Source organism: Bubalus bubalis, chromosome 15 (genome assembly GCF_019923935.1).
Source record: "Bubalus bubalis isolate 160015118507 breed Murrah chromosome 15, NDDB_SH_1, whole genome shotgun sequence".
NCBI lineage: Eukaryota > Metazoa > Chordata > Mammalia > Artiodactyla > Bovidae > Bubalus > Bubalus bubalis.
This window is the reverse complement of record NC_059171.1, coordinates 43,234,348-43,249,866: the sequence shown is the minus strand read 5'-3', so window position 1 is coordinate 43,249,866 and position 15,519 is coordinate 43,234,348. Positions and strand designations below refer to the sequence as shown.

The following is a 15,519-nucleotide window of genomic DNA, read 5'->3' as shown; positions in this document are numbered from 1 at the left end:
CCACTGTATTAAAATGAGAGAGTATTCTGAATGAGACTACATACTTAACCTTTATCAATATGTTTTATGTTTTCATAAGCCTTTTGGGTACTAACTAGCTTCGTTTCTTTTCAGCTTCAATGAATTACTTTCAGCATTTCTATTAATATGGATCTAATGGGGATGAACTCCTTCAGCTTTGTTTGTCTGGGAAAGTTGATATCTCTCCTTCATTTCTGAATGACAGCCTTGTTAATATATTCTTAGTTAACCGTTTTTTCCTTCAGCCTTTTGATTATGTCATCCTATTTTCTCCTGCCCTGGAGGATTAATAAATGATTACATGCTGGTAGCATGAGTGCATGGCAAACCATACAGGATTGGAAATCAGGATAACTGTGGCTATAATGCTATAGGCACAGACAAGAGCAAGCATAGGATGATTACCTTCTGCTGTGCAGTTTCCTCATATCTGTAAAATGGGAAGACTATGCCATTCAGTCTCTAAAATGCATTTCAAAGTTTTAATCAAATGCTTAGCCACATACATGGAAGTGTGGCTTGTTTTTTATTCATATCTAGATTATTCATAAACTATACATTACTTGAATTTCTAAGTGAAGTGAAGTGTGAAGTGTTAGTCTCTCAGTTGTATCTAACTATTTGTGACCCCATGGACTGTATCCCACCCGGCTCCTCTGACCACAGAATTCTCTAGGCAAGAATACTGGAGTGGGTTGCCATGCCTTTCTCCAGGGAATCTTCCTGACCCAGGGATAAGGCCATTAATAATTGGAAGTTCCATAATGCTTCCATTTTGAACTGAATATAAGAAACTATAAATAATACCATGGAAATGAAATATGTCAAGAATGTGTAAAACAAAATTGCAACTGTCACTCACTTTTTTAAGAAAAAATTGTGTTCTAAAAGGTTCCTCTGTTTAGAAACACAACATCCTATTTATGTAATCTGTAAAACAATTTTTAGCATACATATTTTCATTTGAAACAAAATATTTAAATTTAACATAAAATTAAAACTCATCTTTCATTTATCTGAACTCAATTGTACCAAGAACTCTCCAGAAATTGATTATTCTGAGCCAAGTCACAATTATACTCAAATATTATATTCATAGATATTCATGTGAGAGGTGAAAATTAGTGACCTGACATAATTCTGGTTGAGCCACATTTACATTCTACAAACAAGTTTTTCTTTCTAATGGAATAGCTTGACAATTCTTGAAAACATCAACTACTTGAGTGAAAATTCAATAAGTGAGTTAAGAATACCAAATGGTAACCAGGCCTTGGGGAAGCTATAGAATTGAAACACAACTTTTGTTTTGTTTTGTTTTTTGACAGGTTGTAGTATAGCTCTGGTGGTCTGTTTCAAAATCTGTCAAAAAGATGATAACTGGACTTAAGAGTTCAGTTTGATTTTTAAACCGAATAATCGGACAGCCTGTCTGGTATTACTGCCTTTGGCCATTTAGAAAAACAATCTGAGTTTTGAAAGAGCACAGACATTAAAATCATCAAATTGTTGCTGTTTATTGGCATTTTCTAAGTTTCAGTGCATGAACATCTAGTCAGGGCAACCAGATAATGAAGGCATCTTCACTGATGTCAATAGGACTCAACAGCAAACACACCCTCAAAGAACTGGTCTTTAACAATTATGTCATCTACAGTGATGGAAGGATCGTCAACCTCCATTTGTTTCAATGATGATTTTAGTTTCACTTTTCAGTCAATAAGACAGTCACCCCCACATTTATTATAGTAGATATTCAAGTAAAAAAATTAAGAAAATTGCCACTAGAATTGCTTTTCGTTCTACCAGGTTGCTGTTTAAAAATCTACAAAATAAAAAAGGGGCAGCTGAAAAGTACATTGATAATATAGTATTTTAGAATTATATATTACTGAACACATTGAAAGTATAATTCATAGTTGTATGAATCAGTTTATTAGGCCCCAGGGTATAAATATACTTTAAATATAATATATAGACTCTGCTACTTATGTATTCTATAATTTCTGAACACAGACTATATAAAATTAAGCCAGTAAACCAGTAGGATCCTAATTATTTTAATGATTACTTGGATAAATAATATCAGTAACAGTAGATAATATTATTACATGCCTCTATTTCCCACACACTGTACTAAGTACTTTGTGTGCATGTTTCAAACTCATATTTGAATTATATTAATAGATACTATTAATATCTTCATTTTATGGTGAGGAGATTGAGACGAAAAGGTCTTCCTGACCTTCCCAGAGCAGTCAGTAAATGATGTTCGCAGGTGATTCTGAATCCTAAGCTACCTGGATTTAAATAGAGATGTTTGACCAGGTGTTGAGATTCATTACCTAAATAAATAATTACCTAGAGTATTTGTAAGTTTCCTCCTGACCTTATTTAAGAGCTTTGAAATGGTCTACCCATTGGGAGGAAAAAAAAAAACCTCACTGTTGGCCTAGTTTAAATTTATGTTAATTAATTCAATAATACAAATTACCAAGAAATCCATCTGTATCTCATTGTGTCATCATTCATCATATGCATGGCTATTATTTAGAAGAAGTGGCATCAAAACATAGGTTTCAGGGGAATAGATAAGGCTGTGACAAATTCTAGCTGAAAGAATTAGCATGTGGAAATGAAGCCAGAAAAAGAAATTTTGATGTGGGATTTTGTGTAAGGAAAAAAAGGAAGATTGCTGAAAGAGAAACGAGGGAGGGAACGAATCAAGGAAGGAGGGAGAAATGGAAACCCTCTGATGAGTATAAGAAGCTTTATTTCCCCTTCTGTTTAGAATTGTCCTACTTATATATCTCCTCAGTCTCTAATGAGACTTGCCCATTTATTTTTAAACGAAGTAAAGACATTAAAAAAATGTATCAAGTCTATAACGCTTATGATACATGGAGGTAATGTCTCCAAATTAGACAACTATGATAAAACTGAAAATATCAGAACTGTTTTAAGGAGAACTGCTCAATGTCCTAGCCTAGATGGTTAAACATCTCCAGAAATGTAAAAGGATGAAGAAGGTTGTGTTTCCTAAAATTGTCTCCAGGGAAAGTTCTGTAAATAATTGGAAGATAGACTACTTCCCCGATCCTCCTTGTCATGTGAAACACTTGACTTAGGAGATAACTGTCTAGTCTTCTGCAAAGTGGAAAATACATGTATATTTGTAACATGGAGTTTGGATATGAATTCCTCAAGGCAGCATGATATGGCCATCTGCAATTCTTTGTTTTCCCTTCTCCCTCTTAATAGATCCCAGCATCTCCTTGATTTTAAAAAATGTCGAATTGTAGTTTGACAATATTTGTTTGAAGGGTATCAAATTATGAGCCTTATTAGGGTGCTCATGTGTCTCAGACTAGCTAGCCCTCCTTACTGCAGACTCCGGACAGACTTTGAAAGAATATGCTATAGTTTCAGATAATTACTTATAGTAAGACCAGGCAGACAATGAAGCTCCAAACCAAAAATACAAAATCAGCAAGAAAAATTTATACAATATTTTCCCTTTCTGATATATATATATATATATCATTTAATCCATCCTTTAAGTACTGGATATTCCCTAATAGCCATAACTGACTGCAGGCTAAAACAATAAAAAAAAAGTTTTTTATCCTTTTCCTAAAACTATAAAAAAGTTTGTTATCCTTTGCAACCCCATGGCTCCAGGCTCCTCTGTTCATGAGGATTCTCCGGGCAGGAGTACTTGAGTGGGTTGCCATCCCTTCCTCCCAGGAATCTTCCCAGCCCAGGGATCTAACCCAGGTCTCCTGCATTGCAGGCAGATTCTTTACCATCTGAGCCACCAGGGAAGCCCTGTTATCCTTTCAGAGAGAACTAAATATCTACAAGACTAACTGCTGCTCAATTCATACGTGACTCTTCTGATTCTGGATAACGGTGGGAATACTTATATAGTAGTCTGGGGAATACATTTAGTAATATTTTTGCTGAGCACTACAAAGCAAATTAATTTGTACATTCACAATGTTAAAGAGTTCAAACACAAACCCATAAGTGACATCTGAACTCTTTTATAGAATCATTGTAGTCACTGGAAAGAATGCTGGTGATGCAATACAGACTGTAATGGATTTCCAAGATTTGAAAAAAGGTTCTTCCACAAATATCATATATAAACACATATATGTTCAATCTAGAAAAATGGTATAGATGTCCTATTTGCAAAGCAGAAATGGGATACAGAGTTAGAGAACAAGTGTATGGATACCAGGGAAGAAAGGAGGTAGAAGGAATTGGAAGACTGAGTATGCACATAATACACTCTTGATATCATGTATAAAATAGATAACTCATGAGAACCTACTGTGTAACACAGGGAACACTACTTAATGCACTGTGGTGATCTGAATGGGAAGGAAGTCCAAAAGGGAATGGATACATGTATGTATGTGGTTTATTCATTTTCCTATACAGTAGAAGCTAACACAAAATTGTAAAGCAAAAAAAAAAAAAAAAAGCAAAAAACAAACAAACAAACAAACAAAAATTGTAAAGCAACTATACTCCAATAAAAATTAATTAAAAAAAGGAAGAAAAAGTTTTTCCAAATGACACCAGCTGTAGTTGTTTACAACCCAGCAGGTTGCATGGGGAGATAAAACCCCAGTCACCTGCACTAGACATCCTGAAACTTTGAACCTCTCAGGCGTGTTCAGTAGTGAGCGGAAATACAAATAGCTGAGTTTTAAAAATAAAAATATTGTTTATAACAAATATTTTACTACAGAACTATCTTAAAACATTTATAAACTTAGAAAGTTATCCTCTACAATTTTATTTTACTGCTATTGTTGCCAGTGAGGCATGCAGAATCACATAGATGACTAGAAGTTGGAACAACAAAATGTGAGGACCCAGCCCAGAATCAGAACAGAGACACTCACCAGAACTACAATTGACTGATAAATTTATTAATCTTTATGAAAAAGATTTAGCAGTTATCACCAGAGAACCAGATCAATTCCATAGTTCATACATATTTATATATGTATCGTGTGCATATAAGTTGCTTTCTCTATGCTCAAATCGACATATATTGAGAGTGTTGTATGTTGTAGTCAATTTTTTCATTAAGGGCCCAAATTAAAAAAAAATACCTTTACAAATAAGTAATGGAGCATTCAGGTATATGAAACAATTATTTAGATAATGAAAAAAATTAATAAAATCCAAGAAATGCTTTTCAATACAATAGAAAATGAAAAAAATCAGTTTGCCAATCATATATGTAGTAAGACAGACATTGTTAAATATGTCTAAAATATGAGAAGATATAATGATACTGTTTATTTTGGAATAATATTATGATACATTTCTTTCAATATTTTTTTTCCAGTTTTTAGGTGAGTATACATTAGTGGCTCACTTGGTAAAGAATCTGCCTGCAATGCAGGAGACCTGGGTTCAATCCCTGGGTCAGGAAGATCCCCTGGAGAAGGAAATGGCTGGATATCCTCTGCAGTGTTCTTGCTTGGGAAATCCCATGGACAGAGAAGTCTGGACGGCTACAATCCATGGGATCACAAGAGTCGAACTTAGCAACTAAATCATCAATTAACTTTTTTAAAAAAATTTCATTTCTTTGAGAAACTAGTTTAGATACTAAGTTAGTAAGAGTGAGTGGATCCAATTCACTGTAATTGAGATGGGGTCAACAGCACCATGTGCAGAAAGGTGTCTAAATGGGATCTGCTAAATTTGAGGTGTATGTAGCCCTTGATTTAAAAACTACAACAATGACAAGAACAAGTTTTGTTGTACTTAAATATAATGTATTTTGCTTCTTATTGTTAGAAAAAAAATGGTGCTGATAGTGATTGCTTACTGAATTATGAGATTGCTCTTATCCTTCCCTTCTACATCTCACTGCATCAGCTCTTACTTTCAGTTCACAATGGCATGTGAAATTGTACTTGCTGAAGACAGAGACAATAGTTTATTCCAAGCAGATACTGTTCATATATAAATAACTGTGAAGTGTTATTATGTTGGTTCAAGGGGTACTATACAAGTAAAAAGCACTGAATCTAAATAACAAGATGGATATAGTTGGCTGAGTGTTGAAAATACAAACTTCTTAAAATCAAATTACTTTTAAGAGTGCTTTCTATCATATACAAACATTACATTGTCTTTAGCGCTTTTTGGAAATATACCTCCTTCTATTCCACACCAACCAAACTTCATTAAATTAATCCAAGCACTTTAAAAGAAAATAATTTTATTTATTTCTTTACTTTTGGTGGTGCTGAGTCTTCATTGCTGCACTGGCTTTTTCTCTAGCTGCAGTGAGTGGAAGGTGTCTCTAGTTGCAGCACTCGGGCTTCTCTCGGCAGTGGTTTCTCTTGTTGTGGAGCACGGGCTCCAGGGTGCACAGGCTTCAGTAGTTGGAGCAAATGGGCTCAGCAGTGGTGGCTTCCAGGCTCTAGAGATCAGTAGTTGTGGTGTATGGGCTTAGTTGCTCCATGGCATGTAGGATCTTCCTGCACCAGGGACTGAACCTATGTGTCCTGCATTGGCAAGTGGATTCTTCACCACTAAGCCACCAGGAAGCCCCAAGCAATTTTTAAAAGAAAAATATACTTCTTACACTAAATCTCCAGTCTTTATATTTCTTAACCTCACTTTTGTCTCACTATTCAGAGTTGTAAGTGTGTACCTATGCACACACACACACACACACACACAAACATATACATGCTCATGGTCACATGCACACCCACCTACAAAAAAATTCTTTTCATCTATTTATCTATATCTATACCCCATTGTGTATATATCTATACACAAGAACAGACTCTACATATGGACATCACCAGATGGTCAACACTGAAATCAGATTGATTATATTCTTTGCAGCCAAAGATGGGGAGGCTCTATACAGTCAGCAAAAACAAGACCAGAAGCTGACTGTGGCTCAGATCATGAACTCCTTATTGCCAAATTCAGACTTAAATTGAAGAAAGTAAGGAAAACCACTAGACCATTCAGGTATAACCTAAATCAAATCCCTTATGATTATACAGTGGAAGTGAGAACTAGATTTAAGGGACTAGAACTGATAGACAGAGTGCCTGATGAACTATGGATGGAGGTTTGTGACATTGTACAGGAGACAGGGGTCAAGACCATCCCCATGGAAAATAAATGCAAAAAAGCAAAATAGCTATCTGGGGAGGCCTTACAAATAGCTGTGAAAAGAAGAGAAGTGAAAAGCAAAGGAGAAAAGGAAAGATATAAGCATCTGAATGCAGAGTTCCAAAGAATAGCAAGGAGAGATAAGAAAGCCTTCCTCAGCAATCAATGCAAAGAAATAGAGGAAACCAACAAAATGGGAAAGCCTAGAGTTCTCTTCAAGAAAATTAGAGATACCAAGGGAACATTTCATGCAAAGATGGGCTCGATAAAGGACAGAAATGGTATGGACCTAACAGAAGCAGAAGATATTAAGAAGAGATGGCAAGAATACACAGAACTATACAAAAAAGATCTTCACGACCAAGATAATCACGATGGTGTGATCACTCATCTAGAGCCAGACATCCTGGAATGCGAAGTCAAGTGGGCCTTAGAAAGCATCACTACAAACAAAGCTAGTGATGGTGATGGAATTCCAGTTGAGCTATTTCAAATCCTGAAAGATGATGCTGTGAAAGTGCTGCACTCAATATGCCAGCAAATTTGGAAAACTCAGCAGTGGCCACAGGACTGGAAAAGTCAGTTTTCATTCCAATCCCAAAGAAAGGCAATGCCAAAGAATGCTCAAACTACCACACAATCGCACTCATCTCACATGCTAGTAAAGTAATGCTCAACATTCTCCAAACCAGGCCTCAGCAGTATGTGAACCATGAACTTCCAGATGTTCAAGCTGGTTTTAGAAAAGGTAGAGGAACCAGAGATCAAATTGCCAACATCTGCTGGATCATCAAAAAGGAAAGAGAGTTCCAGAAAAACATCTATTTCTGCTTTATTGACTATGCCAAAGCCTTAGACTGTGTGGATCACAATAAAATGTGGAAAGTTCTTCAAGAGATGGGAATACCAGACCACCTGACCTGTGTCCTGAGAAATCTGTATGCAGGTCAGGAAGCAACAGTTAGAACTGGACATGGAACATCAGACTGGCTCCAAATAGGAAAAGGAGTACGTCAAGGCTGTATATTGTCACCCTGCTTATTTAACTTCTATGCAGAGTATATCGTGAGAAATGCTGGGCTGGAAGAAGCACAAGCTGAAATCAAGATTGCTGGGAGAAATATCAATAACCTCAGATATGTGCCGGTACCAGCCGGCAAAGTCGATCAGGTCCCGAGAATGTGCACGACGCAGCTGAGAAAGAATACTACAGTAAAAGAATACTACAACAAAGATGGGGTCGGGAGGATCAGACATGTCTCCACGAAGGGACGCAGTCTGACCACAACTTTATTCAGCATCTTATATTTATATAGGAGAGCGTGAGAAAGACAAGGTAGCTAACATTCTTCTTGGCTGACCTATACATCTTACTAAAAGTCACAAGAAATCTTGAGAGCATGGGAATGGCACCCTGTTATTATTTCTTACACCAGATAACATTTCCTTGTGTGTGAGAAGTTTGTCCAGAACTCCAGGTGTCTGCAGTAAATAATCGCCTAATCTCTGGGGTGGCGGGACAGAGAGCTATGTTTGCAAGCAAACCCTCAAGGACTGAGGCAGCTCCCAGAGCTGTGTCCTTTAGATAAAGGACCCCGTTCTCACGGGCAGCTCCCCTCATCTCCCCCTTTCTTTTTATATAGGCGCATGCTTATGTTCCTTTAACTGCAGCCAGTTTCCCTAAATGGAAGCCTTTATCATCCATAGATCATCAGTTTTTTAATTAAACAAGGTGCAAGAAATAAAACAGTTAAAATTATTAAGAATAGTGGAATAATATGTTTATCTGAAAAACCTCCCAAAGCCACAGTATCATTAGTGTATATGGGAATGGATTGACCCTCCCAACCCACTGGTTGGAGAAGGGGAGGGTCGGGAAAATAAGCCCAGTAAGCATTTGAATAGTCTTCAGAATGTGCAGTATTAATCTGATTTAAGATAATTAATAAGGTTATCAGGAAGTTTAAAGGCGATATTGGATCGCCCTGCACAGCAACACGATTCTGTGCCTCTCACATCAATGCCTGGAGTTGTTGCCGAGATGGTAATTCATCATGCTCTTGAATCGTCAATCTTCTCATCTGGTTTACTAGAGATCGTCTCCGCCGTGCGTACCAACCTTTCCGGCAGCCAGCGCGGCGCTTGGGCATCCTGTGGGAAAACACAAACATGCCCTCTTCCCCAAGTTATTACAGGATCTGGTCCATACCATTTTCCCACAAGTGGGTTTTTCCAAAAGACTTTAGGTCTTATTGTTTGCGCATCAAAGTTCCAAAATCGCTGTGCTGCTGAACGGCCATGTATATCCAATTGTAAAAAATTTAGAACAAATAAAGCATGGTTTAGAGAGTTGGAGGGGGTATTGAGATACAATTCCCCCTTCTTTAGTTTTTGCAATTGATGTTTGAGAGTTTGATGTGCCCGTTCAATAATTCCTTGACCTTGAGGATTATAAGGGATACCCGTTTTATGTGAGATAGACAATTGTGTACACAATAGTTGAAAATTTTTTCCAGTGTATCCTGGACCATTGTCTGTTTTTATGGTTTTAGGGGTTCCCATAACAGCAAAACATTTAATACAATGAGCTATACAATGTTTGGTAGCTTCTCCAGATTGTAGAGAGGCATGTAAAAAGCCGGAGAAGGTGTCAATAGTAACATGAACAAATTTTTGTTTACCAAATTCAGGAATATGGGTAACATCCATTTGCTATATGTTGTTTGGCAATAATCCTCAGGGATTAACTCCATAATGGGGGATGCTAAAAAATTGAGGACATGTTTGACATTGCTTAACAATCTGTCTGGCAGCTTCTCGAGTAATGCCAAATTGAAGTCTTAAGCTATTGCTGTTTTGATGGTGTAAGCTGTGGGAAGTTTTTGCCATTTGTTCCAATGAAGGAAATATCATATGTGTAGCTTCGTCAGCCAAAGCATCGCCTCATGCTAAAGGTCCAGGAAGTCCAGAGTGAGCACGAATATGACCGAAATAGCACTTATTAACTCTGTTGTATATCACGAAAAAGAGTTTGGATAGTAGAATTCAGGGTACCAATAAATGAAACAGTCTCAATAGTGTTTAAGGCTCTTATGATATATTGACTGTCTGAATATAAATTAAATGGAGCAGAGATTTGTAATAAAGCCTGAAAAATGGCAAATAGTTCTACTTCTTGAGCTGACTTACAATTAGTACGCCAGGTGGTGGTATTGTCCTGTATAATCAAACTAGCTATTCCATTAGAAGAGCCATCAGTAAATACAGTTAGGGCATTGGCAAGGGGCTGAGAAACAACAATTTTTGGGAAGAGAAATTGGTGATAATAAGCAAATTGCAAAATTCTATCCCTTATCTCGCTTTTGTTGTTGATACAGTACTTCTTTGACTGTCTTTCCTTGTAATGCTGCGGCCAAAGTTATGCCTTGAATGTACGAAGGGCCAATATCGGCATAAATCCGTACATAATCGGATAAGCCTCCCTTTTTTCTGTAAGGTCTCAGGGCAGCTTGACAAGCCAAATTGGCATTCTCATAAGCAAGCTGTTTAGCCAACACCATTCCCGCCTGCTCATCCCCTATCATTTTACTAATTGCCTCAAGCAGGCTGGCAACAAAATCCTGATATGGTTCATCTGGCCCCTGGTGAATTTTAGATAAATCTTCGGTCTTTTTATCAGAATTTGGAAGTTTTTTCCATGCTCGTAGAGCCGCAGCACTAATCTGAGGGTAGGCTCCAGGCAAATAATTAAGTTGATTATTAATGTCTTGATAATCTCCCTCTCCCACCATCATTTCACAAGTGGTGTTCAGTCCCTGTCACCGATTGATATCGGCTGTGATCCCACACTGCTCAGCAAACTCAGATTTCCATAGTAAATAATCTCCTCCAGAGAGACAAGCCCGAGCGACCTGTTTCCAATCATTAGGTGGCAGATTTTTATTTCCTAAAGCCTCTATAATAGCCTGAGTAAACGGCACAGTCGGGCCGTATTGTGCACAAGCCATTTTTAACTCTTTTAGTTGCTTAAAGGGCAACGGTTCATAATACCTCTGCTGTTGAGCATTTTCAAATACTGGATAGATTCCTGAAAACCCGGGACTATGTTCTCCTTCATCATTAGCTCGCTTAATCGCTTGTTGAAGAGGAGATAATAATATCTCACTTCTAATTTTTATGTTTTCACCGAGCAAAGAAGCAGGGGTAGATATAAGCTCTCGCAGTTCTATGAAAGGTGGAAGTGGGTCGAGCCCAGCAAAAACTGAGGGAGGACATGCTGGAGGCACAGGCCGGCTGGAGTGGGAGTCTCCCTGTGCATCCCTTTTTACTGCTATAACAATTTTCTGAATTAAATTCTTCAGCTGTTCTTCAGAAAGCCCTGAATGCTTTAATTCCCCTTTTCCCGAGGGGGGTTGCTTGCCAACCATCATCTCCCAAGGCACATCCTCTCTATGGTACTGAGCTGCTTGTTCATCTAATTCTTCCTGTTCATCAGAGCTTAACACATCATCATTCCTTCCAGCCTTACAAGCTGCTCCCTCGGTTACAGCATAAAGCGGCTCAGGCGGAGGGACGGAAGGCTCTGCAACTTTGGGTTCTGTGGAATCCCGGAGGACCGTTTGAATCTTATGTCCCTCATGTTCAGGATCCAGACAGTCTCTTATGAGGGTCCACAAAGAAAAAGCATCCACAGGGACATGATTGGGACCATGTAAGGAGTAATATGTCTGCAATTGTTTTCCTACTTTTTTCCAAGTTTCCAGACTAACTGTTGCTTTCTCTGGAAACCAAGGACAAACTTCTTTTACAAAAAGTAAAAATTTCTCTAACTGTAACTTATTTACATGAATTCCCCTGCCTTTTAACATAGTTTTCAACATATGTACAAATAACTGGCAGCTATTGCCTTGTCCTATGATTTATTACTCTCAACAACAACACTCCCTGCCCTTTACTTCAAATAATTAGGAATTCCTTGTTTCTTACCTCAATCCTGACGGGCAGTGGCCGTAGTTGTGCTCCGATTCTCGAGTCCCTGTTCAGGCGCCACCTGCCAGTACCAGCCAGCAAAGTCGATCAGGTCCCGAGAATGTGCACGACGCAGCTGAGAAAGAATACTACAGCAAAAGAATACTACAACAAAGATGGGATCGAGAGGATCAGACATGTCTCTACGAAGGGACGCAGTCTGACCACAACTTTATTCAGCATCTTATATTTATATAGGAGAGCGTGAGAAAGACAAGGTAGCTAACATTCTTCTTGGCTGACCTATACATCTTACTAAAAGTCACAAGAAATCTTGAGAGCATGGGAATGGCACCCTGTTATTATTTCTTACACCAGATAACATTTCCTTGTGTGTGAGAAGTTTGTCCAGAACTCCAGGTGTCTGCAGTAAATAATCGCCTAATCTCTGGGGTGGCGGGACAGAGAGCTATGTTTGCAAGCAAACCCTCAAGGACTGAGGCAGCTCCCAGAGCTGTGTCCTTTAGATAAAGGACCCCGTTCTCACGGGCAGCTCCCTGCAGATATGCACATGATACCACCCTTGTGGCAGAAAGTGAAGAGGAACTAAAAAGCCTTTTGATGAAAGTGAAAGAGGAGAGTGAAAAAGTTGGCTTAAAGCTCAACATTCAGAAACTAAGATCATGGCATCTGGTCCCATCACTTCATGGCAAATGGATGGGGAAACAGTGGAAACAGTGTCAGACTTTATTTTTCTGGGCTCCAAAATCACTGCAGATGGTGACTGCAGCCATGAAATTAAGGGACACTTACTTCTTGGAAGGAAAGTTATGACCAACCTAGACAGCATATTCAAAAGCAGAGACATTACTTTGTCAACAAAGGTCCATCTAGTCAAGGCTATGGTTTTTCCAGTGGTCATGTATGGATGTGAGAGTTGGACTGTGAAGAAAGCTGAGTGCTGAAGAATTGATGCTTTTGAACTGTGGTGTTGAAGGACTCTTGATCATCCCTTGGACTACAAGGAGATCCAACTAGTCCACCCTAAAAGAGATCAGTCCTGGGTGTTCATTAGAAGGACTGATGCTGAAGCTGAAACTCCAATACTTTGGCCACCTCATGGAAAGAGTTGACTCATTGGAAAAGACTCTGATGCTGGGAAGGATTGGGGGCAGGAGGAGAAGGGGATGACAGAGGATGAGATGGCTGGATGGCATCACTGACTCGATGGACATGAGTTTGAGTTAACTCTGGTAGTTGGTGATGGACAGGGAGGCCTGGTGTGCTGTGATTCATGAGGTTGCAAAGAGTTGGGCATGACTGAGCAACTGAACTGAACTGAACTGACTGATATACCCCATTGGGTAACTGAGTCATCACTTAAAAAAAATCTGCTTCCTACTTCTCTCAGTCTTAATCAGATTAATCTTGTCCTTTTAAAAATCTACCTTTGACCAATTCCTTGCATCCATTGGTCCTTCTATACTATGCATTCTTTAACATATTGCTGACAGTCTCTCCTGTCACCTCTGAAATAAAATATTAATAATTGTTCCTTCCATCTTTTTGTCCCTCAGTGCTAATTTGCAGTTCTTCTGACTCTAGGACTTCGCTTTAATATTGCAGTCTTTGCTTCTTCAATTCCCCTGGATCCTCAGATTCAGGAAAAGAACATCCTCACTCCCCATTTCAACTATTATTTCATTTTAGAATGCACTGCCTGATATGTGAAATCTTAGTTTCCTCATCTGGGATTGACCTTGTGGCCCTGAAGTGGAAGTGTGGAGTCTTAACCACTGGACTGCCAGGGAGGTCTCCCCTTCCCACTTCCAGAACTTTGGCTGCACCAGACCTCAGCAACTTAACTCGGTTGACATTTATCCCACTGGTTTAACATACATCCTCATAGCTATTTACTTTAATCCCTAAGACATTCTTCTGCACAGTGACTAGTACCTAGTAGAAGCTCAATAAGTGTTACTTAAATGAGTTTATTCAGAACATTTAGAACCAGACCTATTTTATTTTCTTCACTCTATTCCCTCTCAATAAACTCTGTGATTTTAATATCTATGTTAATGCTTTACTATTAATACTTTTCCATTTCCCAAAATCTTTATATTCCAGTGAATTTTCTCAACTACTTCAATCATCTGTCAGCTCATACATAACTGAGACCTTATTATCATGCAGAAAGTGTCATCTCCACCCTCTTTTCCTAGGTACATTTCCCACACATTCATTTCTATATAAATATGTTTTCATTCCTCTTTTGATCATTGGTTTCTTGGCCCCTATAAAAAGTTTATAAGTTTGTAAGTAAATTCTCACACTTTCTCTTAATTTATCATTCTTACCATCTCTTTAAAAGTCATATATGTGGGTAGAGTAAAAGTTACTCATTTGGATTATTTTATGCCTTTAAGTTTTTTTTTTTTCAAAATAGTTACACTACTCTTGCAAGTCAGCATATATTCTTCAGATTGTGTACTTTCTATTGGTTTGTTTCAAAGTTATTGACCTTTTACTCTATCATCTCCATTCTGCTATTAAGCCCATTTAGTGCATTTTGAAACTTTCTATATTGTATTTTAAATTTTTTCTCTTTTATTTTTCATCTTGTATTGGAATATAATTACTTTACAGTGTTGTGTTAGTTTCTGCTGCACATCAAAGTGAATCCTCTGCGTGCATACATGCATCCCCTTGCTCTTGGACCTCCCTCCCTCCTCTCAATCCTGCATATCCAGATCTTCACAGAGCACCGAGCTAAGCTTCTTGCGGATAGCAGATTCCCACCAGTTGTCTATTTCACACATGGTAGTGTATGTATCGGAGAAGGCAATGGCACCCCACTCCAGTACTCTTGCCTGGAAAATCCCATGGACGGAGGAGCCTGGAAGGCTGCAGTCCATGGGGTCACTAAGAGTTGGACGCAACTTCACTTTCACTTTTCATTTTCATGCATTGGAGAAGAAAATGGCAACCCACTCCAGTGTTCTTGCCTGGAGAATCCCAGGGGCTGCGAAGCCTGGTGGGCTGCCATCTATTGGGTTGCACAGAGTTGGACACAACTGAAGCGACTTAGCAGCAGCAGAAGCAGCAGCAATGTATGTATGTGAATTGCATTTTTAAATTGCAGTTTAAAAGTTTCCATTTGATTACTGCATTTGTTTTTCAGGGCTGCTATAACTAATTACCCCAAACTGGGTGACTTAAAACAATAGAAATGTCTTCTCTCCAAGTTCTGGAGGCTGGAAGTCTGGAATTAAGGTGTCGTCAGGGCCATGCTCCATCTAAAGACTTTTGGAAAGAGTTTTTTTTCCTCACCTCTTCTGGCAATCCCTAGCATTCCTT

At 38.5% G+C, this 15,519-nt stretch overlaps 1 protein-coding gene across 1 annotated transcript; it reads right to left on the bottom strand.

The window, feature by feature from the left end:
* Window positions 1-10,538: 10,538 nt before the first annotated feature.
* On the bottom strand, window positions 10,539-12,361 carry LOC123329367 (endogenous retrovirus group K member 7 Gag polyprotein-like). The gene is given in 3 exon segments (XM_044928461.1): window positions 10,539-11,361; window positions 11,416-12,106; window positions 12,193-12,361. Coding segments are annotated over 3 exon segments (1,683 nt in total).
* Between the last annotated feature and the right edge of the window lie 3,158 nt (window positions 12,362-15,519).